The following is a 27,728-nucleotide window of genomic DNA, read 5'->3' as shown; positions in this document are numbered from 1 at the left end:
CATCCAAGAGTGCTTGCAATTGCTGTGCCACAACCCTCTCAATCCCCTTCCCTAAGAAGGGGGAATTTAAAACAGGGTGGTAGTTGTCGCAAACCAATGGGTCCAGGGTGGGCTTTTTCAGGAGCGGTCTGATCACCGCCTCTTTCAGGGCAGCTGGAACCACTCCCTCCTGCAACAACACATTGACTACACCCTGGATCCACTTAGTCAACCCTCCTCTGCAAGTTTTTATAAGCCAAGAAGGACAAGGGTCGAGAGGACACATTGCTGGCCACATCATTGCAAGCACCTTGTCCACGTCATCAGGCTGCATCAACTGAAACCGTTCCCAAGAACTTGCAGCAGAAGTTGCACTGGACACCTCATTGGGGACCGCAGTAGATATGGATGGGGCATCAAGACTGCTGTGCAGGAGAGCAACTTCACCCTCAAAGTGCCTTGCAAACAATTCACAGTGGGCCTCCGAAGGGTCTAAAACTCCATTTCCTAGACTTGATGTCAACAGACCCCTGACAATATGGAAAAGCTCCACTGGATGGCTACTTAAGGATGTGAGAGAGGCAGAGAAGTGGGCCTTCTTCACCACCCTCACCACTGCACAGTATTATTATTATTATTGCCCAGGGCGGCAAACAAAAGCACTAAAACACTAAAAAACTAAAAGAACTAAAAACATTAAATCATCATAAAAACAAACTTTAAAACACATTAAAACAAAACATCTTCAACAATGTTACTTAAAAAAGTTATGAAAACCTCGTCTAAGATTAAAAATTTTTAAAAAAGAAAGTTTAAGAACATATTAAAAAGCAATTCCAACACAGATGCAGTAGGCATAGTTATGTTTTACTCATGCTTGATCAGCCTCACAGCACATCTTTCGCCACTGGAGCTCTAGCCTTTGTCTGGCCTGTTTCATTGCTCATAGCTCACTGGTGTACCAAGGTGCAAACCAGGCTCCACAATGCCAGAGAGGGCACTCGGTGGTAACCACTGTTCCACAGTGTGACAAGGGCCTTAACAGGGTCACCTGCTCTATCTACTGGGAACTCCCCCAGGGCATTCAGGAATCCTGTGGATTCCATTAGTCTCTGGGGGCAGAGACCATCTTAATCTGTCTACCACCCTTGCAGGGGAGGATTGGAGCCATAAGTCTAAACCTCACCAGTAAGTGGTCTGACCATGACAATGGGGTGACTTCCATCCCTCCTATCTCCAGACCACCTTTCCTCCATCTCGAGGAAAAACCAGACAAGGGTGTGCCCTGCCCTATGTGGTGGGCCAGTGACAACTTGAGACTTCTTATGCTTTTAACAACCGTAACTTTAAAAACCTAGTCTGAATCTAAAAGATATCAGTCTGGTAAAATTCTACAACCACCCACTACATACTTAACATTCGCAGTCTGTCTGCTTGCTCTGTTTAGTACAATAAAAAAAATGAGAATACCGCTGAAAGCCAAGGATCACAGAGTCCAACTAAAAAATAGGTTATGCTGGAAATACTAACCTTCTAATATAGGCACATTATCATTAAGATATGAAACATAAGATAATGTTTTCTTCTGCTGTTATTAGGATAGAAGGTAGGCCAAAAAGCCAAACTGGCTTACCAAATAAGATGGCAGCAGCCATAATAATAGTTTAAGTGACCCAGCTCAATAATTAAATTTTGAAATTACAATGGGACATTAAGGAGGCACTAGCATACTAACTTATTAGTTCTTGGTTAGCTAAAGCTAGCTGCCTTAGAGCGTTTTTACTGAGGTCTGAAGGATCATTCTGTGTTAAAAGGACAATATTGGAGACAAGAATCCAAGCGCAAAGCTGTGGTGGCTGGAAGCATTACTCTGAATGCACAGGATTCTATTCCCTGATATACAGTGAAGGTCTGGAAAGAAGTGTGCCACTTGTTAATTGCATCTGAGGTGCAAGAAGACCCTGTGGTGCCAGCAATATTCCAGCACATGGCATTGTGCAGTGACAGCATTCCTGGTTAAGGGCTGACGAGAGGAGGATGGGGAGGAAACCTATGGGAACATTAGCACCTCAAAGTTTTTTGTTAATAATATTTTGTATTGGTTTGTAATTCTGATGATTTTCATAGAATCATAGAATAGTAGAGTTGGAAGGGGCCTATAAGGCCATCAAGTCCAACCCCCTGCTCAATGCAGTAACCCAAATCAAAGCATTCCCGACAGATGGCTGTCCAGCTGCCTCTTGAATGCCTCCAGTGTCTGAGAGCCCACTACCTCTCTAGGTAATTGGTTCCATTGTCGTATGGCTCTAACAGTTAGGAAGTTTTTCCTGATGTTCAGTCAAAATCTGGCTTCCTGCAACTTGAGCCCATTATTCTATGTCCTGCACTCTGGGATGATCGAGAAGAGATCCCGGCCCTCCTGTGTTTGATGACAAACACAGTGTCCAGGTAGATTAATATGGGGAGAGGCGGCCCTTAAGTGTTTGGGGTCCTCAGCTATATAAGGCTTTATAATTTAAAAATGGCACTTTTAATTGAGCCCAGAAACTAACTGGTAAGCCAGTGCTGTTGTGTCAGAATTGGTGTTATACACTCCAATTGCCTTACCCCAGTCAGCAACCTGGCTGCCAAATTCTGGACTAGCTGTAGTTTCTAAACTGTCTACAAAGGCAGCCTTATGCATAACACATCACAATAATCTAACCTAGAGGTTGCACGCCTTGAACAACAGTAATGGATCCAACAGTTCCTCCAAGCTGCACACTTCAGAGGGAATATTATCTCATTCAAACAGGCTAATAAAAAGAATTTTAACATTACATCATGGAAAGTCATTATCTTTTACAGTCAGCCTTTAATATCTAACACAGGTACAGAGAGAAGCATCCTGATCTTTGCATGTTGTTTAACAATCTTAAGAAATCATTTGGTTATTTACTCATGCATGTTTCACCTGTGCTGACAAATTTGTGACCAATGTCTGCTAACTACCTGGGTGGCATCTGATCACTATATGCCATCACATCTGAAATTAATAAGCCATCTGGATTTTTGACTACAACCTTTGTTTAACAGTATTGTTTTGGCATTCTGGAATTCTGATAGAAGAAAGACATGTAGATGACTGCACGCAAGTTGTTCCTGGTGACGGTGCTCTAATTATGTACACTCACAAGATAATCAACTGTAACTGTGATAAATTAGACCATTTTCTCTGGCACTGCCACCTTGAATCAATGCATTCACACACTAAAGCTTTTTTGTGAGACCCAAGGAGAGGTAAGGGCTCCCATGCTCATTTTTGAAGGTGCTGGTGCATTAGCAATTAAAAAACTGCACACACATTAATGATAGTTTTTTCTTCTAATATGTGGCATTTATAAAATTGCAAGTGATCTCAACACAGGCCCTATATTGTGATTTTGGCAAGATACAAGTTATTTGAATGCAATAATTTACCTGATCTTTATATACTGCTCACTGACTAAAACACATTTGATTCTCTGGCTCGTGTTTTTCTTGATGTATTTGCTAATGTAGTTCAGAACTTGCCAGGACTTTTTGGATCAGTTAAACATACTCAACAAATAGCATAACCCCAGGCATAGTTACTAAAAATTAAGCCTTAGTATGTTTACCATGGCTTACTCTCAGATGTGCACAAAGAATTGCAGTCTAAAAACGTTAGACCAGTAAACAGTATTAATTCGCACATACATTGCTTCTGGTATTAACAACCAGAATATCATCCCAGTAGTAGTATCCTTACATTTTTATCTATAACTGGAATTATTGTAAGTAAAACAAATATAGTCAGGATGGAGAAAGTAACAATGTAAGAATGTCATTCAATTCATATTGATGAATTTACTGGCAAGATGTTTTTATTTTTTGAATGAATGGATGCTCCTCTGTAGGATGGATAGAAAATCTTGCTATTATAAAACCAGCATTTTAAGTTGAAATCTTTTACGAAGTAACTAGTCATGAAAATAGAAAAAGTTCAGAGCTCACAATTCTGTTTGAAGCTTTACCAAATGTCCAATAAAGTGGCATTGGATGCCTTTTAAGAATACTAACAGAGAGACATTAATAGATGAATGACTTCTATATGAGCTGCCCTACTTAAAAATATTAGGAAATCTAATACTCTTTCAATGAAGCACATGATATATATCATAATAAAGTACATAATCACAAATTATACAAAAGAAACAGATCAGTAAAAGCTCTAGAACATAAAACTATTGCCTTTACAGATGAAGCTATACAGTTCATTTCACCCAACTTTACAATGTGACAAATTGCTTTATGACACTGTTTAAACCTGTTGCATCCAGCAAAGGATGCCAAGGGATGCTGCATTTAATATGACTGCTTAATTTGTTTCCCCAGGGTGGTGTGAACTGCTAGGATACTGACAAAGGAAACAACAAAATGGAGATCCATTACCCAGCGGAGAACCTCCTCTCACAGTAGCATTTTGCATCATGTTGTAATTGCTATAAGCTACTTTAAGAGTCAACTTTTGGCTGAAAAGCAGCATAAATTATAAACAAACTCTTAGTATTTGCACTAAGAATTGGTTTTTCAAGAAATCACCATGTGTTTGAGAGAGTGTGTGTATGCCATCATTCAGATGCGTTGTCTCTAAGGTTGCACTTCCATTTTCGTGTCTGTGTGTGTATGCATACACTTCCCCACTAACAAAACCACTTCAAACTGTGGTTCTGAGGAAATTCCTGGTTAGTGCTAAGATTGGTTTCTTAGATTCTTAGATTTTCAAAAGGAAAACACAATGTTTCCCCCACCTTTTTATTCTACAGCAGGCATATGTAGTCTCCCACCCAAATTTAAACCAAAGCTGTCACTGGCAGCATCCACACCAGAGTTTTATTCCACTTTAGACAGTCATGCTTCCCCCAAAAAATCCTGGGAAGTGTATTTTGTGAAGGGTGCAGAGAGGAGACTCCTATTCTCCTGACAGAACTCCAGAGGCCAGAGGGGTTCAACAGTCAGCCAATCTGATTGAAGCTCTGTGAGGGGAACAGGGCATCTCCTAGCAACTCTCAGCACCCTTCACTAATTACTCTTCCCAGGATTCTTTGGGAGAAGCTATGACCGTCTAAAGTGAAATAAAGGTCTAGTGTGGATGCGGCCAGTTCCTAAAGAACTGCTGTTTTGCCCTCCATCAGTACCTTTTTCCCATTTCTGTATCCCCCCGTTCTTAGAATCTCCATAGTTTGATCTTCCTTTTTCTCTAACAACCAGGATGCATCTTTCCTGTACTGAGTTCACCTGAGATCAGGCAGTGACTAGAAATTATTTTCTGCAAATACTACTACACAGCAAGGATGGGTGAATGTTAAAGATCCCCTCCCCCCAAAAGGCAAATGCAAAAACTTTGCAAAGAGGCTTAGGCATCTCTGCCTTCACAAGGGAGCTTGCCTAGCGCCATCTTTATTCTCTTTTCAGTACCAGGTAGAAGCTTTATTTGCCCATTTTTAAAATCCTGGATTATAGAACTGCTGTGATTAGTTATTGTCGAATTATTGAATTTTTTCTCTTATGCTGCATTGAAATATTTTAGTAAGTAAATATTACTATGTAAAAAGATGTTACATTTAGTTTGGAAATCTGCAGCACTGTGTACAGCTGTAAAAAATGTCAGCAGGAAGAACCCAGGTAGATGTTGTTTAAAACAAAAAATAAAATTATGGCACATTTCAGTATAATGACCGAACAACAGTACACTACCTACCTGCTACTGACACCCCAAAAGGCTGATATGAGAACTATTCCAATGAATTTTGAAAAAATCCAATTAAATAATTAGACATTCTAATCATGTCCTAATCAGTACTTCATTCTACCAAACCATTAAAGCACCATTGCTCTATACTGCTGTTCTGTTAATATTATTATTGTTTGGTTTTGTGGTTGTAGATTTATGATTTTAATGATTGTGCATTTTGTTTTTGAATTCTGGTACTTTTTCAACCTGCCTTGGGACCATCTGCTGAAGGGCAGGCTGTATGAGTAAGTAACAGTAATAATAATGCACAACTGGTGCTTAATACTAATTTACCTAAGAGAGCTCTGAAAGTAGGCCTTGTGAGGAAAGGTAAGATACTGCAATAGTTACAAATTTATTGTGGTGATACATCAGTCACAGTGGTTCAAAATTCCATTTTATTAGTTTCACAGCTCTGCTTAGTCCATAAATACTTTACTACAAGTTGAACTGTTTCTCACATTACAGGCCTCTTAGCAGTTCAGCACCCAATTTAACAGGTATACGCTCTCGTTGTTCCTCACCTTCTACTTACTAAATACTGCTTCCCTTATGTTGTGAGAACGAGTCTCACAAATTCTCATTTTCAATGCACTTTTAACATATTTAATCATTGAAGGATATGTGCTTGTCCTTCCACAGCCCCCATCACTACAGCACTCGCCAACATGAGAAAAAGGCAGCATAGTAATTCTATCTCCATTTCCACAGCTACACTTGAATGGTGTTCACATTACTGTTGCATAACTAGATCAAGACCACCAAGGCACTATGGGGGGAGTAATTCCTGTCACTTCCCCAAAGTTAATCATTTTTAAAATCCTTACTCCTAGAGATAATAGGAAAAAATACAGCAGCCCATACCATTTGTCTCATGTTTCTTCTTTTCTAGTAAGACTGAGAAAAATACTATGGCATAAGTGTGTTTACTTAACTTTTCACAAATAAAAGCTACTGCTGATGAGAAGTGAAACTGAAATACTTCCGTCTTAGAACCTGGACAGATGTAAACACAGTAAGTATAGTGTATACTACTAAAGTGATTATACCAATCCAAAAACTGCTTTTACAGGATAATCAAGGATGCACCAATAAGGCAACAACCAGACCTAGCCAACAAGTAAACGCTGCTCCTAAGTGCATGGAAATGATTGTTGATGTTCTACTGGATATTGCTTAATTATTTAATGCTGAAGAGAACCACATATCCAAGCCTGTTAACAAAATGTATGGGGGTGGGGCTGAGTAAAGCAGTCAAAAGGCACTTATGCCTAACATATTATTCTTGCATGCCCATCTTGTTAAGGCACATGAGAATCTAGTGAGGAATGACAACATGGCAGACTGAAAAGACTCCCTTGCTAACATGTAGGGGTGCCAACCACAGAAAGAGATGGGGGCTAAAAGCAGAAAAGGGAAAGGGACAGAAAGGTATTAATGGTAAGGGGAGTGAGTGGAAAGGCAAAAGTGGTGTGGAAAATGCCATATTATATGAAAAGCTGAATATAGGAAAGGAGGAAGGAATTTGTGATAGGGGAGGGAGGCTGTAGTGTCTAAAGAGGGGTGGACTAGCGTTTTTGATCCAAGGGCTATATTGAGAACTAGACACCACTCTGAGGGCTGCATGCCCAGGATGGGAATGGTCAGAGTGGCTCAGCCAGTACATGCGTAAGTACACACACTTACCACACATAAAGCACATGCTCATACATACACACAGACAGGCTTGTGGGGGAGGGTGTTACAGCATTTTTACTTCCCATTACAGTGGTGGGGAAGGAGTTCTCTTCCTGCTCAAGTGCAGTGCTGGGGAACAAAACCAAATTGATTCAAATGCCTTTTTACTTTGCAAAGGGGCCTCTTCTTCTTCTGGTGAGGTGTCCATTGCAAGAATGTCTTATGGTGCCTTTGCAAATTAAGTTCAGGCTGAGCTGCCTGTTTTTTGGAGGGCTGGTAGGCCTCTCAAAGCAGCACAGCGGGAACGTTTCGGCAGAGCTGTTTAAAAATAATTATAAATTGCCAAATTATTGGATGTCTTGGGAAGCTACAACAAAATCCTTGGGAGGCCTGGATCGAGCTATGGGCCTCCTGTCCTCAAGAAAGAAACATATCTATGGCTACTAATATTCTTTTGATCCATTGTGGTTACCACATCACCAACACAAACTCTGATACCTCAGTTCTCCCAGACTTGTGGGCCTGTGAGGCAAATAACTGCCATAAACCAACTGGGCCCAGAGAAGGAAACATTTACAGTATTCTACAAAATGGTGACATATCTTTTTCTAAGATATTTTCCATTAGCTTTATTCATAATTTCTAAGTGAACTTCTCTATCAAAGGGGAAATAGTATCATGTTTCCCCACCCTTACACTAAGCAGTTAAGCACTTTAAGGAAGTTGGTAAAACTACAGAATTCGCTCCCAAGAGGCAATTATGGCCACCAATTTGGGTGACTTTAAAAGAAGGTTGGACAAATTCATGGAGAAAAAGGTATCAATGGCTACTAGCACAATGGCTGTGCGCTGCCAGCATAGTCAGATGCAGTATGTTTCTGAAAACCAGTTGCTGCTCTTGCACTCAGGTCCTGCTTGTGGGCTTCCCACAGGCATCTGGTTGGCCATTGGGAGAACAGGATGCTGGACTAGATGGGCCATTGGCCTGATCCAGCAGGGTCTTCTTATGTTCTTAAGGGGAAAGCAGAATCAGCACACTTAGACTAAGAATAAAAATCCACATGCAACAAAGACACATTTCAGAGAATATCCTCCTTGAGGGAACTTTTGAATGATTCAGGTGATTTTCCACACTAGAAAATCTCATTTATTAGTCTCTTTCATAACTACTTAAATAAATCATAGAATATGCCAGCATTGACAGTAATGGTACGTTCTCTAAAACTGTTTAATACTGGTTCTGGTCCTGTCTTCCTTTTCCAAGCAATTATGGCATAAGGAAATGAAACCCATACGGAAAGCAAGTCTAGAAAGAGGAAGTTGCGTATTCAAATGAGGAATAGATAGGCTAGGCATCCAATTTACAAGATAAAGCAGGCTGTAGCCCACAAGGGTATTCACCTTTCAAAACATGGTTCTCTAACGCTTTTTGGTACAAAACACCATCGGTTACACAGCAGAATATGTTGATTTGCATGCGGAAAAGCACCCTACTTGCCTCGAAACTCCATACCGTACTCCCTTAGCTATAGACATCCTGCTGTGCCAGCACTCCTCTATATAATCGTATCTTGAGGCCCACCTGCAAAATCCTTCCCCGCCCACACATTTTCTCAGACTTTTTTTTCCCTTAAGGGCAATTCAGCTCATTCTTCGCTATCCGTCCAGTCGTTTGCTCATTACCTAGAAGGCCAAACCTTCGCACGATTCTGCTTTAGGTTTGCCAGCTGACCTGGTTCCCAAGAAAGCCGCCCTAATACACACTGTGCTCGGGGAGTATGCCCCATCGAACTCCGCGGGCCTTACTTCCGAGTAGGCATGCACCAACGGCTCGGGATGGAGGTCTCCAAATACTTGCTACCCACAAGCAATCCCCCCATGCAGGAAAATCCCCCCCCTCTCCCGGCTGCATTGACCACCCCACTCCCTTCCCACTCAGGCACGCGCTCTCAGATCTCTTCCGAGGACAGCACGCGGACTCTACTTGGGTTCCTCTCGCTCGCTCAGGCACAAACACGCGCGCGCACCGACCCACCCCACAACAGCCTAACAGGCCGGAAGGAGATTCCCCACTACTGTCACCCACTACTCACCATGGTACAGATGGAGGCGATTTTGGAGACTGTCATTAGGATTTCCATCCGCGCAGCGCCATCTTTCACCCAATCACACGTCGGGGCGAGCCGGGGGAGTCCCACCGGAGCAGGAAGAAGGCAGACCCGGGCACCGCCTCCAACCAACTGCTGAGAGCGGGACGCCTCCCTCTCCCTCCCCTCCGCCCGCCTGACGAAACTACCCGGAACAGTTCCAACCACCAAGGGGGCGCGCTGCCGCGTTCACTCCGCGCGAGACCAACCGCCCCGCCTCCCTCCGCTTTCTCTTCAGAACTCACAGCGGCGCGAGCCAGCTCCTCTTCCGCCCACACAAGCCCCCTTGCCCCAGCAGGCTGTACCTGGGTCTCACGCGGAACCTAGTGCCGTAATTCGTTCAGCCAATCCAGTTTCTCTGATCAGCGCGCGAGCACGCCGGCGGCCTCTCTGCGCTTCCCCCGGGTCTTAAAGCTCTCCTGTTTACTCTTGTGTCTGCAGCTGATGGGAAGCACATGTAGTGTTCATGTGTGACACAAGTGATATGGCTTATTTACTGGGCCGGCGCCAGATATGACTGGGCTCTTGGGCACCAGCCTGACCTGGGCCATGGCGCCATAGCCCAAGCCCTCCCTATACAGGCGGTGTGAGGCTAATAAGCTCACCTGCACCCCCATCTACCTCTTGTGTTGTGTGAATGACATACGTGCATAGCGCACACAATATTCACACTGACAGGAGAGGTAGGTGGGGTATGCATGTGGGTTTAATGAAGGCCATTCTGTCTGTATTGGAGGGGTGCCTGGGAGCTCCCTTTCTGCAAGCTATGGATCAGGAGCACCACCCTCCCACCCTAAGGATGGGAAACTGTGAACTGCAAGGGCCCTTCACCACGGCCCAACCGGGCCACCCTCTGGCTCCAGGCATGCTTATGTATATACCTGCGAGACCATTTATGAGGGCAAGTAAACAGTAAGAATTTCCAGAGTGGGTAGCCGTATTAGTATTTTGCAGCAGAAAACCTGGATCTTCTTGTACCTTAAAAACTAACATTTATAATGGCACAAGGTTTGGGGGGGACACACCCCACTTCCTCAGATGTGTGACATGATGATCAGGTTCATCATTAGCCATTCTGTCAGGTGTCATGAGGAAGACAAAGACCAACTCCATTAAGTTCCTCCCTCAAAGGTAACAGCAGCCATTCCCTCAGGCTCTGTAGGAGAGACACAGGAATACCTGCTTCAGGTCTGCTGAAAAGACCAGCGAATGTTGTAGTCTTCTTGAAATATTTTCATTCCTTCCATTGGTCATGCCAAGAACGCAATAACTAAAAAATCCCACCTGAAATTGCTTTTGCCTTCTCTCTCCCTTTTGTGTTGTGCATTTTATTTATTTACTACATTCATATCCTACCTTTTAGTCAAAAAGTCTTTCACAGCAGCTTACAAAAAATTATTTTTATTTCAAAAATTCATATACCACTTAATTACAGTCATCTTTAAGCTATACTTACAGCTTCTCCAAGTATAGAAGACTGAAAACAATGCAACTAAAAAGAATTTAAAACAATAAAATCAGAATTCAACTAAAAAGCCTGCTGGAACAATAATAAATACAAAGGTCTTCAGTAGGCACCTGAAGCACCTTCCATAAAACTGGGCCCACAATACTGAACGAGCAGCTCCTGGTGGACATGAGACATGCATCCAAGCCATGGCAGACCACTAGTAGTGACTATCTTGATCCAGCAGGATTATAAGATTTTTAAGATGTTTTTGAAGCTGGCCTCTTTTTTAAAAAAATGTTTTTAAGATGTTTTGTTTTAATATGTTTTAAAGTCTTTCGTTTTCAAGATGTTTTAGAGTGCTTTTAGTGTTTTTGTTTGCCACCTTAGGCTCCTTCTGGGAGGAAGGGTGGGATATAAATTTAATAACTACATGATCAGGTCCCTGAGGTATCCTGGAGGTATCCCAAGTTGTTAAGGGCCTTTTAAATTAATACAAGAACTTTGAACCTGACTTGGTAGCATATGGACAGCCACTACAAGCTTTTGAGCACCAGAATTATGTTGATCAGTTCTCAGCCGTCTCTGCTCTCAGGCTCACAACCTAAAAAGGCACAACACATGAGGAAAAAGGAACAGGAGAAAGGAGGGAAAAGCAAGCTCCAGTGCAAGTTCTTAAATCTACATTTCTTATAACACAATTATATAGTTCTGTCTATGCAGATCGTGGCTGTCTAGAAGAGCAGCAACTCCTGACTATAATTATTTTGCTTGTAGGTAACTATCACTGTATATTCTTTTAGGATTACACTTTTTTTAAAAAAGAAATAGGGCATTTTTATGCTGCTATTCAGCCAAATACAGGCTCCCAGAGCAGCTTACACATATTCAATGATAAGTGAATCCCTGACTCTCAAATATGTGTAAGCTCCTCTATATAATTGGCTAAATAGTAGGTTAAAAATGCTGTCTTTTTTTTAAAAAAAGTATAGTCCTAAAAGAACACCCAGTGACCATTACCTACAAGCAAAATAATTACAGTGATCAATTAATAAGACAGTATTGGTGATAACACAAACATCCTGGGGGTGATAAACTAATTAACAAATCTTTAATCTTGAGTTATTTATTTCTTTACATTTATATCCCATCAAGAAAGCCAAGATAGCATACATGTGGTTCTCAGGCAGTCTCCCTCTCATCCATTGACCAGACCCAGACCTGCTTAGCTTCAGCAAGGTGGTGGCCTCATGTGTCTTCAGACCATATCCTGATATTTAAGCCATAGGTGACAGAATTGAATTGCCTAATTCATTGTAATCTAGAAGTTTCATAGTGGTGTTACAAACAATACGCCCCAGTCCCTTTTAGGGATCCTGGTAGCTTGGATCCGCTCCCAATACTCACCCAACAGAGCTCAAGAACGAATGAAACAAGATGGAGGATAGAGTATATTTATTTCTAACACGTGCACGTGGAGAAGGGCCAAGCCAGTTCTGACAAACTCTGTTGTGTTGGCCTTTTTATAAGCTTTGTTTTACTAATTATTCATGCATCAATATCATCATAACTACATCATAACTGCATCATTAATCCATGCCCATTTCCTCCTCATAACCATATTTAGAAGTTGTTTTTCACACTTGTTATCTTGTTATGTTCATCTTAACCTTGTATATGTGCAACATAGTCTGATACTTTCTTCGGCACAGGTGCATTTGCAACTAAAAGCCTGTGAGAATACAGTTATCTGTTTTGCAGACACAGCGTTAAACAAACAATGGTTCTGCAATTCAGCAAACTAGCATTTCTCTTTACACACACACAAGTAAATTAACTGTCAGCATTTTAGCATAAGCAATGTGATTCTCAATACATTTCTACTATGAATTCAAAACAGCATAACAGGCCTAATACTCCTTTTTACTTTGGCTATGCAAAGAAAGCTTAATTGAACAAAATATGTTATTAATTCAAACAGTCAAACAAACAGAATTCAGTGTCACAGTGGTGTTTCTTTTTCTAGTTTCTTTATTCAAGTGTGGCCATGTTAAGGTTAGTTACGCAATGTCTTAGTATGATGAAATATTCTGCTGGTTTCTGGATATTTGCCATTTCTGATGTCATATTTGTGTCTATTTATTCTTTTCCCTAGTTATTGACTGACCTGTTTGTCCTATTTGGAAAATGGAAGGGCATTTGGAAAATGGAAGGGCATTTCTAACAGATTAAAAGATGAGCAGGTGAAATGAGCTCATAATGTTGTAACTGATATTATTAGACTCTGTAATAGCATTGCCTGTGTAGATAAGGGGACCAAGTTTACATGTTGGTTTGTTTCAGGGTCTATGGTCCCTGTGTTTATGTCTTAGTTATGTAGCCTGTTGTTGATTTAGATTGCAGCATTGTGTGTACAGCAGGTGTGAGGAACCTTGGACCCCCTAGACATTGCTAAACTACAACTCCCATCATCCATGGCAAGAATGACCAATGGTCAGGAATGATGGGAGTTGTAGTTCAGCAAAATCTGGAGGGCCTAATATCCCCCACACCTGGTCTATAATATTGTAGCCTGAGACCTGAACGTTATGGTAAAATGTAACGTTGCCACTATTTGCATCTCCCTGATAACATGTAGTGATGCGTGGGTGTGATTTGATAACACTGCACTAGCTTTTACTGTCCCCAGTTCTACAACCAGCAGCCCAGTGAAGCAGAGGCAGATAAATGTTAATATAATAATGTCACGCCATACCACAATTTTTTTCAACAACATATTCATTGAGAGGGAGACAAGGCTCAGCAGTGTTCATGCATCTTCCCATAAATTTGGACTTTCCTTCTGAGTAATATATGATACATATAGCAGATTTTACTAAATCAGAGGCAATGCTGATGTTTGGTGAATTTTTCTGTGATAGAAAACATATTAAGTAGCAGCTTGTGCTTTTTGCTGATTGTTGAGTTAATACTATGTGTATACTGCAATCAATTCTGAAACAATGCTGGCTTTGTAGTCATGGAGAATGAAGTACAAATCATGTTGATTGGCTTCCTCTCTTGCAACCCTAGGAAAATCTGCAGTAGTTATACTATGTCCTTGCAGATGGTCAGTTAATTTAAAAGTGCCATCTGTCTCTAAGAATAACATATTAATTATGAATACCCCAAAGACTACCAAATTCAATCAGTTTGGGCCTAGTTTAATGTCTAAAGTTCAGTACTACTCTTTGGCACCACAAAAACTGCAGGATATCTGACTGATATTCCGTGCAAGAAATTACATATCGCTTTTAGTAGATAGTCGTAAATTTGCATTGGATAAGAACATAAAAAGAGCCTGCTGAATCAAGCCAAAGGCCCATCAAATCCAGCATCCTTTTCTCACAGCGGTCAACCAAGTTCCTTGGGAAGTCCACAAGCAGGAACTGAATGCAACAGCACTCTCCCCACTTGTGATACCCAGCAACTGGTATTCAGATGCATACTATTTCCAACAGTAGTGGAAGAATATAGCCATCATGGCTAGTACCCATTGATAGCCTTATCCTCCATGACTTTGTCTAATCCTCTTTTAAAACCTAGTGGTTAAGGTGTTGGACTACGACCTGGGAGTTCAGGGTTCGAATCCCCACACAGCCATGAAACTCACTGGGTGACCTTGGGCCAGTCACTGCCTCTCAGCCTCATGAAAACCCTATTCATAGGGTCGCCATAAGTCAAAATCGACTTGAAGGCAGTACATTTACATTTTTAGTTGGTGTTCATAGCTAATTTTGTGGGAGCGAATTCCATAGTTTAACTATGTGCTGTGTGAAAAAGTACTTTCTTCTTGTCTGTCATGAATCTTCAAATGTGCTCTGAGTTCTAGTATTATGAGAAAGGGAGAAAAAGTTCTCTCTATCCACTTTCTCCACACCAGACATCATCTTAAACACCTCTATCATGTCACCCCTTATTCCAGTGGTTCTTGACTTTTTCCACTGCCAGCACCCCTTGGATTTCCAAAATATGCTCTCGCACCCCCTGAAAAAATACCATTCATTTTTTTTATTTATTTTAATGTGTGCTTTAGCCTAACTTAGCTAAGATAAATGAGTTTTCCAAAATCTTTGGTTGTATAGTTAATTTTCTGCTTCTATTTAATTGAATTTTTAAAATCTCTTGAACAATGCCTCGCACCCTTAGAAAAAGTGTCGTGCACCCCCAGGGGTGTGTGCACCCCAGGTTAAGAATCACTGCCTTATTCACTTTCTTCCTATACTAAAAGCAGATCTTGGAAAAGTTACTTTTTTTTGAACTACAATTCCCATCAGCCCTAGCCAGCATGGCCACTGGATTGGGCTGATGGGAGTTGTAGTTCAAAAAAAGTAACTTTTCCAAGCTCTGACTAAAAGCCACAAATCTTGTAACCTTTCCTGACTGCGGAGTTGTCTCAACCACTTGATCAATTGATCAATGTGGTTGTCCTTTTCTGAATCTTTCCCAGCTCTACAATATCCTTTTGGTTGCACCATAGATTTGTATAATGGCATTATAATATTGGTAGTTTCATTATCATTCCCTTTCCTAATACTCCATAGCATGGAATTGCCTATTTCACAGCTGCTCACATTGGGTCAACATCTTCAATGAGTTATCCACAACAACTTGGACAGTCAACCTGGATGACAGCTAGAGCGCAAGTGGCAAAGATGTGCTGTGAGGCTGATCGGGCATGAGTAAAACATCATAACTGTGCCTACTGTGGCGGTGAGAGCAGCGAAGGCCCACTTCTCTGCCTCCATCACATCCTCAAGTAGTCGTCCAGTGGAGCTTTTCCATATTGTTGGGGGTCTGTTGACATCAATTCCAGGAAATGGAGTTTTAGGTCCTTCAGAGGCCCACTGTGGATTGTTTGCAAGTCACTTTGAGAGTAAAGTTGCTAGCCTCTGTCTCAATCTTGATGCCCCATCCACATCTACTATAGACCCCAGTGAGGTGTCCAGTGCAACATTTGCTGCAACTTTTTGGGATGGCTTTCAGTTGATGTGGCCTGATGACATGGACATGGTGCTTGTGATGATGTGGCCAGCACCAGCAACATGTCCTCTCAATCTTGTGCTTCTTGGCTTAGTAAAGCTTGCCTAGTGGATATGACCACATCTTTGTGGGAGGGAGTGGTTCCGGCTGCCCTGAAAGGGCAGTGATCCGACTGCTCCTGAAAAAGTCCACTGGAAAAAGACCCATTGGTTTGTGACAACTACCATCCGGTTGCAAATACCCCTTTTTTAGGGTAGGTGATCAAGAACATAAGAACATAAGAAGAGCCTGCTGGATCAGGCCAGTGGCCCATCTAGTCCAGCATCCTGTTCTCACAGTGGCCAACCAGGTGCCTGGGGGAAGCCCGCAAGCAGGACCCGAGTGCAAGAACACTCTCCCCTCCTGAGGCTTCCAGCAACTGGTTTTCAGAAGCATGCTGCCTCTGACTAGGGTGGCAGAGCACAGCCATCATGGCTAGTAGCCATTGATAGCCCTGTCCTCCATGAATTTGTCTAATCTTCTTTTAAAGCCATCCAAGCTGGTGGCCATTACTGCATCTTGTGGGAGCAAATTCCATAGTTTAACTATGCGCTGAGTAAAGAAGTACTTCCTTTTGTCTGTCCTGAATCTTCCAACATTCAGCTTCTTTGAATGTCCACGAGTTCTAGTATTATGAGAGAGGGAGAAGAACTTTTCTCTATCCACTTTCTCAATGCCATGCATAATTTTATACACTTCTATCATGTCTCCTCTGACCCGCCTTTTCTCTAAACTAAAAAGCCCCAAATGCTGCAACCTTTCCTCGTAAGGGAGTCGCTCCATCCTCTTGATCATTCTGGTTGCCCTCTTCTGAACCTTTTCCAACTCTAGAATATCCTTTTTGAGATGAGGCGACCAGAACTGTACACAGTATTCCAAATGCAGCCGCACCATAGATTTATACAACGGCATTATATCGGCTGTTTTATTTTCAATACCTTTCCTAATTATCGCTAGCATGGAATTTGCCTTTTTCACAGCTGCCGCACACTGGGTCGACATTTTCATCGTGCTGTCCACTACAACCCCGAGGTCTCTCTCCTGGTCGGTCACCGCCAGTTCAGACCCCATGAGCGTATATGTGAAATTAAGATTTTTTGCTCCAATATGCATAATTTTACACTTGTTTATACTGAATTGCATTTGCCATTTTTCCGCCCATTCACTCAGTTTGGAGAGGTCTTTTTGGAGCTCTTCGCAATCCCTTTTTGTTTTAACAACCCTTAACAATTTAGTGTCGTCAGCAAACTTGGCCACTTCACTGCTCACTCCTAATTCTAGGTCATTAATGAACAAGTTGAAAAGTACAGGTCCCAATACCGATCCTTGAGGGACTCCACTTTCTACAGCCCTCCATTGGGAGAACTGTCCGTTTATTCCTACTCTCTGCTTTCTGCTTCTTAACCAATTCCTTATCCACAAGAGGACCTCTCCTCTTATTCCATGACTGCTAAGCTTCCTCAGAAGCCTTTGGTGAGGTACCTTGTCAAACGCTTTTTGAAAGTCTAAGTACACTATGTCCACTGGATCACCTCTATCTATATGCTTGTTGACACTCTCAAAGAATTCTAATAGGTTACTGAGACAGGACTTTCCCTTGCAGAAGCCATGCTGGCTCTGCTTCAGCAAGGCTTGTTCTTCTATGTGCTTGGTTAATCTAGCTTTAATAATACTTTCTACCAGTTTTCCAGGGACAGAAGTTAAGCTAACTGGCCTGTAATTTCCGGGATCCCCTCTGGATCCCTTTTTGAAGATTGGTGTTACATTTGCCACTTTCCAGTCCTCAGGCACGGAGGAGGACCCGAAGGACAAGTTACATATTTTAGTTAGCAGATCAGCAATTTCACCTTTGAGTTCTTTGAGAACTCTCGGGTGGATGCCATCCGGGCCCGGTGATTTGTCAGTTTTTATATTGTCCATTAAGCTTAGAACTTCCTCTCTCGTTACCACTATTTGACTTAGTTCCTCAGAATCCCTTCCTGCAAATGTTAGTTCAGGTTCAGGGATCTGCCCTATATCTTCCACTGTGAAGACAGATGCAAAGAATTCATTTAGCTTCTCTGCAATCTCCTTATCGTTCTTTAGTACACCTTTGACTCCCTTATCATCCAAGGGTCCAATTGTCTCCCCAGATGGTCTCCTGCTTTGAATGTATTTATAGAATTTTTTGTTGTTGGTTTTTATGTTCTTAGCAATGTGTTCCTCAAATTCTTTTTTAGCATCCCTTATTGTCTTCTTGCATTTCTTTTGCCAGAGTTTGTGTTCTTTTTTATTTTCTTCATTTGGACAAGACTTCCATTTTCTGAAGGAAGACTTTTTGCCTCTAAGAGCTTCCTTGACTTTGCTTGTTAACCATGCTGGCATCTTCTTGGCCCTGGCGGTACCTTTTCTGATCTGCGGTATGCACTCCAGTTGAGCTTCTAATATAGTGTTTTTAAACAACTTCCAAGCATTTTCGAGTGATGTGACCCTCTGGACTTTGTTTTTCAGCTTTCTTTTTACCAATCCCCTCATTTTTGTGAAGTTTCCTCTTTTGAAGTCAAATGTGACCGTGTTGGATTTTCTTGGCAATTGGCCAGTTACATGTATGTTTAATTTAATAGCACTGTGGTCACTGCTCCCAATCGGTTCAACAACACTTACATCTCGCACCGGGTCCCGGTCCCCACTGAGGATTAAGTCCAGGGTTGTCGTCCCTCTGGTTGGTTCCATGACCAACTGATCTAGGGAATAGTCATTTAGAATATCTAGAAACTTTGCTTCTTTGTCATGACTGGAACACATATGCGGCCAGTCTATGTCCGGGTAGTTGAAGTCACCCATTACTACCACATTTCCTAGTTTGGATGCTTCCTCAATTTCATATCTCATCACAAGGTCTCCCTGAGCATTTTGATCAGGGGGACGATAGATCGTTCCCAGTATTAAGTCCCTCCTGGGGCACGGTATCACCACCCACAACGATTCTGTGGAGAAGTCTGCCTCTTTTGGGGTTTCGAGCTTGCTGGATTCAATGCCTTCTTTCACGTATAGAGCGACTCCGCCACCAATACGTCCTTCCCTGTCCTTCCGATATAGTTTATATCCAGGGATAACCGTATCCCACTGGTTTTCTCCATTCCACCAGGTCTCGGTTATGCTCACTATATCAATGCTCTTCTCTAAGACCAAGCACTCCAGTTCTCCCATCTTGGTTCGGAGGCTCCTAGCATTAGCGTACAGGCACTTGTAAGCAGTGTCTCTCTTCAAGTGTCTTTGGCACTTGTGGTTAGGCCTGTGGTAATTTTGATCTTCTGAATTTATATCCTGTGCCCCTGCTCTCACAATGCCTACTTCTAGGCCTACCCCTTTTAAAATTTCATCATTTCTTTGGTTTTTATCCCAGGGGGGAGGTTTATTCCGAACCGGACCTTTCTCAGCTCCTGTCGGGTTTCCCCCCTCAGTCAGTTTAAAAGCTGCTCTGCTACCTTTTTAATTTTAAGTGCCAGCAGTCTGGTTCCATTCTGGTTCAAGTGGAGCCCGTCCCTTTTGTACAGGCCCGGCTTGTCCCAAAATGTTCCCCAGTGCCTAACAAATCCGAACCCTTCCACCCGACACCATCGTCTCATCCACGCATTGAGACTGCGAAGCTGGGCCTGTCTGGCTGGTCCTGCGCGTGGAACTGGTAGCATTTCAGAGAAAGCCACCTTGGAGGTCCTGGCTTTCAGCATCCTACCTAGCAACCTAAATTTTGCTTCCAGGACCTCACGGCTGCATTTCCCCATGTCGTTGGTGCCAACGTGCACCACGACCACTGACTCCTTCCCAGCACTGTCTACCAAACTATCTAAACGACGGGCGATATCCGCAACCTTCACACCAGACAGGCAAAACACCTTGCGGTCTACACGCCCATCACACACCCCACTGTCTATGTTCCTAATGATCGAATCACCCACTACAAGGATCCCTCCACCCCCTGGAGATATATCCTCGGCACGAGAGGATAGCTGTTCATTCCCCAAGGAATGGGTCCCTTCTAAGGGATCGTTTCCCTCTTCCTCAGCTGGATGCTCTCCTTCCCCGAGACCATCGTTCTCCATGATAGCAGGAGAGCTATCATCGTTGGAGTGGGACACAGCTATAACGTCCCTGAAGGCCTCCTCCACACACCTCTCTGCCTCTCTCAGCTTTTCCAGGTCCGCCACCTTGGCCTCAAGGAAATGAAGTCGTTCCCGGAGAGCCAGGAGCTCACTGCACCGAGAGCACACCCACGACTTCTGTCCAACAGGCAGATAGTCGTACATGCTGCAGGCAGTGCAAAACACTGGAAAGCCCCCACACCCCTGCTGGCTTCTTACCTGCATAGTTTTGTTTAAGGTTTATTACGTCAATGGGTTGGAGACTGCGGTTTAGTTGAGGTCAGGGAACAGACGGGCAGAGTGGGGGGCCCTGGCCTCCTCGCCCTGTTGCCAAACTCGCTCTGCTGCTTAACTCGCCTTGACGCTTTGTCAGCTGGGGCCTTGACGCTTTGTCAGCTGGGGCCTTGACGCTTTGTCAGCTGGGGCCTTGACGCTTTGTCAGCTGGGGCCTTGACGCTTTGTCAGCTGGGGCCTTGACGCTTTGTCAGCTGGGGCCTTGACGCTTTGTCAGCTGGGGCCTTGACGCTTTGTCAGCTGGGGCCTTGACGCTTTGTCAGCTGGGGCCTTGACGCTTTGTCAGCTGGGGCCTTGACGCTTTGTCAGCTGGGGCCTTGACGCTTTGTCAGCTGGGGCCTTGACGCTTTGTCAGCTGGGGCCTTGACGCTTTGTCAGCTGGGGCCTTGACGCTTTGTCAGCTGGGGCCTTGACGCTTTGTCAGCTGGGGCCTTGACGCTTTGTCAGCTGGGGCCTTGACGCTTTGTCAGCTGGGGCCTTGACGCTTTGTCAGCTGGGGCCTTGACGCTTTGTCAGCTGGGGCCTTGACGCTTTGTCAGCTGGGGCCTTGACGCTTTGTCAGCTGGGGCCTTGACGCTTTGTCAGCTGGGGCCTTGACGCTTTGTCAGCTGGGGCCTTGACGCTTTGTCAGCTGGGGCCTTGACGCTTTGTCAGCTGGGGCCTTGACGCTTTGTCAGCTGGGGCCTTGACGCTTTGTCAGCTGGGGCCTTGACGCTTTGTCAGCTGGGGCCTTGACGCTTTGTCAGCTGGGGCCTTGACGCTTTGTCAGCTGGGGCTCCCTCTAGCTCGTGGAGCAGGCTCCCTCGCTAGGGTGCTCTGACTTTATATGTGTGGCTGGTTCCTCCCAGCTACTGCTGCCAGCCAATGATGTGTTACTTGAGGCTGATGGCTATCAGCTGGGGCTTAACTCTTTAGTATTCTCTCAGGCTTCCTTCCTTCCTGAGCGAGGGGCGGGGCTGTTTAAGCTTTTGGCTGCTTTTAATCTAATCAAGGGGCTGCGCCTTCCAGGCAAGTCTTTTGTGTTTGTTGTTTTCCCACCTAGAACAGCCTGACCTTTCTTTAACCTAGGGAAACAGAGCTTGTGGTTGTGTTTCAGGAAGGCTGAAGCTGCCCTTTTTAGCAAGGACTGAGCTGACTCTCTCCCTGTATGTGTCGGTGGAGTTTCCTTTTCCCCCTTCTCTCCGACTGGAATTTAGCCTTGTTTACAGTGTCCCCTGAAGCTTTCCTGCTAGGGTGGTGTTGAAAACTAGCTTTCTATGGGCTTCCTTCTCCTAGGATCTGTCCCCTAAGATATAGGTTCTTTCAGGATTTGGCTCCTAGCTCAGGGTAACCTTGGGCTGCCCTTATTACTTATTGCTCTGAGCTGTTTTACTTCAATTAAATAATGGAATAAATGGGAGCTACTTACCCTCTTTTCGCTCTGCTGCTTAACTCGCCTTGACGCTTTGTCAGCTGGGGCCTTGATGCTTCGTCAGCTGGGGCTCCCTCTAGCTCGTGGAGCAGGCTCCCTCGCTAGGGTGCTCTGACTTTATATGTGTGGCTGGTTCCTCCCAGCTACTGCTGCCAGCCAAGAAAGTGGTGGCGCAGCAATTGCAAATATTCTTGGATGAAACAGATTATCTTGACCCATTCCAATCTGGGTTCAGGTCTGATTATGGCACTGAATCAGCCTTGGTCGCCCTGATGGCTGACCTTTATCAGGAGAAGGACAGGGGAGTATGACCCTGTTATTCATACTTGATCTCTCGGCAGCTTTTGATACTATTGACCATGGTATCCTGAGCTGACTTAGTGAGAAGGATATCGGAGGCACTGTTCTACAATGGTTCCGGTCCTATTTCCAGGGTTGTTTTCAGAGAATAGCATTGGATTATTGTCTTTTGGCCCCCTGGCATTTGTGCTGTGGGATGTTGCAGGATACCACCTTGTCCCCAATCTTTAACATCTATATGAAGCCCTTGGGAATGGTCATCAAGAGATTTGGGTACACTGATGATACCCAGCTCTATTACTCTGTAATATCTGAATTGGCAAAGGCCATGCAGCCCTGTACCAGTGCTTGGACTCTGTGGTGAGCTGGATGAGGGGCAATAAACTGAGTCTGAATCCTAGCAAGACGGAGGCTCTATGGGTTGGTAGTTCCCATGTTCGGATAATTAGTCAGTTGCCTGCTTTGTTTGGTGTTGTACTTCCTCTGAAAGAGCAGGTTTGTAGTCTGGGGTTACTCCTGGATCCATCTTTGTCACTAGAAGCCCAGGTGATCTCAGTGGCTAAGAGTGCCTTTTACCAGCTTCAGCTGGTAAGACAACTGCAGCCATTTCTGTACCGGGATAGCCTGACCACTGTTTGTTCATGCACTGGTAACCTCCAGGCTGGATTACCATAATGTGCTCTGCGTGGGGCTGCCCGAGGTTGGTCTGGAGGCTGCAGCTGGTACTAAATGTGGTGGCATAACTGCTTATTGGGCAGGTTACCTCGTCGGTGTTGGACTTTTTGATACTGCCTTGCATGGACTTATGGATTGCCCAGATGGCGCCCAGACATCTTGATGGTGCTACTAAACGGCGTTGACAAATGGCTTTATGTTAGCAACCCACGGGTAGGAACTCTGGTGGATTTAGGAGGGGGTTTGCGTTTATTATCTGCGATTCCCAGTCCGTTTGGTGGTTGAGGACAATGGCTGGACTATTCCACGGAGCTGGAGGAAGCTGATGGTGGCGTTGCTCGTCCACAGAAGGTGGCTTGATACTTTTAACAACGAAGCTATACTGGAGAAGGAGTGACCTTGTAGTGGCTATTGCTTCGTGTGGGTTTGTGAGAGAGTGTATGGTTGTGAGTGTGTGTGTATGTGTGAGTTTACAATATGTGCCTGGGAGAGAGGAGCCAAAATCGATTGGGAGGATCTCTGGAGGCCCCAATTAACGTAGTGACGGGTAAAGGGAGATATGGTGTTGTGTGGAGGACTTGCCAGGTGAGGGGAACACAGCCCAGACAATTAATAGCTGTGCCATGTTCCGGTCCCCCACGCACCCACAGGATTGCTGGTTGCCCTATCAGCCAGCTCTCAGATCTCCGGATGCTGCTTTTAAATGCCAGATCGATCCATAATAAGACCTCTCTCATCCACGATTTAATCGTGGATGAGGGGGCTGATCTGGCATGTATAACCGAGACCTGGGTGGGTGAACAGGGTGGAGCTAGTCTCTCCCAACTGTGCCCACCTGGGTACTTGGTTCAGCATCAGGGTAGGTCTGAGGGCCGGGGAGGGGGGGTTGCTGTGGTCTATAGGAGTTCCATCTTTCTCTCCAAGCACCCTGTCCATTTAGCTACTGGCCTGGAGTGTTTGCACCTTGTGTTGGGTCAACGGGACAGATTGGGGATTCTGTTGGTGTACTGCCCACCCCGCTGCCCAACTAACTCCCTAACTGAGCTGACAGAGGTGGTCTCGGATGTGCTGTTGAGATCCCCTAGACTTTTAGTGCTGGGGGATGTCAATATCCATGCCGAGGCCGCCTTATCTGGGGCGGCTCAGGACTTCATGGCCTCCATGACAACCATGGGGCTGTGCCAATATGCCATTGGCCCAACGCATGTGGCAGGGCATACTCTGGACCTGATTTTTGCAACTGGACAGGGTGAAGGTGATCTGAAGGTAGGGAGTCTTACATCAGCCCCTTTGTCATGGTCAGATCACCGCTTGCTGAAGTTTAGACTTACAGCGACTTTCCCCCTCTGCAGGGGTGGGGGACCTATTAAGATGGTCCACCCTCGGAGACTAATGAATCCGGATGGTTTTCAGAAGGCTCTGGGGAGTTTTCCAGCTGATAAGGCTGGCGCTCCTGTCGAAACCCTGGTCGAACTGTGGCACACTGAAGTGACCCAGGCAGTTGACATGATCGCTCCTGAGCGCCCTCTCCTGGGTAGAGCTCATACAGCTGCGTGGTATACTCCAGAGCTAAGAGCAATGAAACAGCATAGCAGACGGCTTGAGTGCAGATGGAGACGAACTCCTGATGGATGCAACTTTGCACTGGTAAGTGCCTATACTAAGTTATATTTAGTGGCAGTGCGGGCAGCAAAAAAACAACATTTTGCTGCCGCTATTCAATCTTCTATCTGCCGGCCAGCGGAGCTTTTTAAGATTGTCTGAGGGCTATTACATTCTGGCCCTAAGGACATGATAGATCCATCTGAAGCCCGTTGTAATGAATTTGCCAGGCAATTCCAGGACAAAATTTCTTGCATCCGTCAGGACTTGGACTCCAATGTTATAGCAGTGGATTTAAATGAGGCATCCAGAGCACAGTCTGGTCATGTTTTGTTGGATGAGTTTCAATTGGTACAGCTCGAGGACGTTGACAAGGTGCTTGGACAGGTGCATGCAACCACTTCTGTGTTAGATCCTTGCCCCTCTTGGCTGATAAAAGCTAGCAGGGTTGGAACCGCCGGCTGGGCCACGGAGGTGATTAATGCCTCATTACGAGAGGGTGTGGTCCCTGGTTGCCTGAAGGAGGCGGTGGTGAGACCACTTCTGAAAAAATCTTCCTTGGACCCAGAAATTTTTAACAATTACAGGCCGGTAGCGAACGTTTCATTCCTGGGCAAGGTTCTACAAAGAGTGGTCGCGGACCAGCTCCAGCCACTCTTGGATGAAACCGATTATCTAGATCCATTTCAATCGGGGTTCAGGCCCGGTTTTGGCACTGAGACGGCCTTGGTTGCCCTGTATGATGACCTCTGTCGGGAGAAAGACAGAGGGAGTGTAACCCTGTTGATTCTCCTTGATCTCTCAGCGGCTTTTGATACCATCGACCATGGTATCCTTCTGGGGAGACTCGCTGATTTGGGAGTTGGAGGTACTGTATGGCAGTGGTTCTGCTCCTATTTAGCGGGTCGTCTCCAGAAGGTAGTGCTGGGGGAGTCTTGCTCGGCACCCTGGGTCCTCCAATATGGAGTTCCACAGGGGTCAGTTCTGTCCCCCATGCTCTTTAACATCTACATGAAGCCGCTGGGTGCGGTCATCAGGAGTTTTGGAGTGCGTTGCCACCAGTATGCTGATGACACGCAGCTCTACTTCTCCTGTTCATCCTTTTCAGGTGAGGCTGTCATGGTGCTGAACCAATGCCTGGCTGCGGTAATGGACTGGATGAGAGCGAATAAATTGCTCAATCCAGATAAGACTGAGATGCTGTTAGTGGGTGGTTCCCCTGACCAGATGGGAGAGGCTCAACCTGCTCTGGACAGGGTTGCACTCCCCCTGAAGGAGCAGGTCCGTAGTTTGGGAGTTCTTTTAGAACCATCCCTGTCACTAGAGGCACAAGTAGCCTCGGTGGCACGGAATGCTTTCTATCAACTTCGGTTGGTGGCCCAACTACGTCCCTATCTGGGTAGGGAAAACCTTGCTTCAGTTGTCCATGCACTGGTAACCTCAAAATTGGACTACTGCAATGCACTCTACGTGGGGCTGCCTTTGAAGACAGTTCGGAAGCTGCAGCTCGTGCAAAACGCAGCGGCCAGATTGCTAACAGGGACTCGGAGATGTGAACATATAACTCCGATTCTGGCTCGCTTGCACTGGCTGCCTATATGCTTCCGGGCTCAATTCAAAGTGCTGGTTTTGACTTATAAAGCCTTACACGGCTTGGGACCACAATACCTGGTGGAACGCCTCTCCCGATATGAACCTACCCATACTCTGCGTTCAGCATCGAAGGGCCTCCTTCGGGGGCCCACCCAGAGAGAAGCCCGGAAGGTGACAACAAGAAAACGGGCTTTTTCTGTGGTGGCCCCCAAACTATGGAACTCTCTCCCTGATGAGGTACGCCTGGCGCCAACATTGCTGTCCTTCCGGCGCCAGGTAAAACCCTTTTTGTTCTCCCAGGCTTTTTAACAACATTTTAACAACATTTTTAACATCTATTGTAACACCTACATTTGCACTTACGCTCTTAATATTTTAGTAATTTTAATTACTTAACATCTTAACATCTTAATACTTTTAACTGATTTAATACGTTTTAATATTTTTAGGCTTGTGTTGTAGTTGTTTATATGTTTAATTATGTTCTACTACTTTTGGTATATTGTTTTTAAGTTGTTGATATATGTTTTTACTTGTATATTGGATGTTTTTATGTTGTGCACCGTCCAGAGAGCTATGGCTATTGGGCGGTATAGAAATATAATTAATAAATAATAAATAAACATGTTACTCCACTGCTGAAAGAATTATACTGGCTGCCCATTAGCTACCAAGCCAAGTTCAAGGTTCTGGTTTTGGTTACAAAGCCCTATACAGCTTGGGACCAGGACACCTGAAATATTGTCTTACCCCTTATATACCCAGTCAGTCACTGCACTCTGCAGGTGAGGGCCTCCTGCAGATACCATCTTATCAGGAGGTCCGTTCTGCACAACACAACAAGTGGACCTTTAGTGTTGTGGCATCTACCCTTTGGAATCCCCCCCCTTAAATATTAGACATCTGTGTTACCTTTTTACCACCTACTGAAAATCTTCCTGTTTCAACAAGAAAAAGACCTTATCCCAGTCTGCATCTGTGTTGGAACTGCTTTTTAAAATGTTCTTAAAGATTTTTTTTAATAAATGTTTTTAAAGATGTTTTAGAGTGTTTTTAGTGTTTTGTTTGCTGCCCTGGGCTCCTTCAGGGAGGAAGGGCAGGATATGAATTTAATAAATAAATAAATAAACAAGTTCCTTTTCCTGGTTAGTCACTGACAGTTCAGATTCCATTAACGTATATGTGGAATTTGGGGCAAAACCACTATGTGCGTTATTTTACATTTGCTTATTGCATTTGCCATTTTGGAGCGCTTCCCAATCTCTTTTTGGTTTAACCACCTTGAACAATTAGGTATCATCAGCAAACTTGGCTACTTCACTGCTCACTAGATCATTAATGAGCAAGTTAAAACACATAGGTTAAAAAGCACAGGCCCAATAACAATCCTTGCTGGACTTTGCTTTCTATGTCCCTCCATTGGGTGAACTGGCCATTCCTACTATCTCCCTCCTGTTTCATATCCAGTTAGACATAAGAGGGCCTCTCTTCTTTCTGTCTTCATTTTATATAAATATTTATATACTATCCTTTCACATCAGGGGGGTGAACAACTACATTAAAAAAATCTTTATAAAGTAGTAGTTATCCCATGAGTGCTAAGCTTACTCAGGAGTCTTTGGTGAGG

General features: G+C 44.3%; 2 protein-coding genes across 4 annotated transcripts in view; one reads left to right on the top strand and one right to left on the bottom strand.

The window, feature by feature from the left end:
* The window catches only part of USP12 (ubiquitin specific peptidase 12), a 39,794-nt gene extending 29,646 nt beyond the window's left edge, over positions 1-10,148 (bottom strand). Inside the window, exons 1-2 of the mRNA XM_061629727.1 lie at positions 10,095-10,148; positions 9,544-9,777 (exon numbers count right to left, since the gene is read on the bottom strand). Coding sequence (XP_061485711.1) covers positions 9,544-9,777; positions 10,095-10,148 — 288 coding nt within the window. The remainder of the gene's footprint in view (positions 1-9,543; positions 9,778-10,094) is intronic.
* Positions 1-27,728, top strand: part of RPL21 (ribosomal protein L21) — a 279,136-nt gene that overhangs the window by 243,757 nt on the left and 7,651 nt on the right. The window lies entirely within an intron of this gene.

Source organism: Rhineura floridana, chromosome 5 (genome assembly GCF_030035675.1).
Source record: "Rhineura floridana isolate rRhiFlo1 chromosome 5, rRhiFlo1.hap2, whole genome shotgun sequence".
NCBI lineage: Eukaryota > Metazoa > Chordata > Lepidosauria > Squamata > Rhineuridae > Rhineura > Rhineura floridana.
The sequence above is the reverse complement of the archived record's forward strand: the minus strand, read 5'-3'. Positions and strand labels throughout refer to the sequence as shown.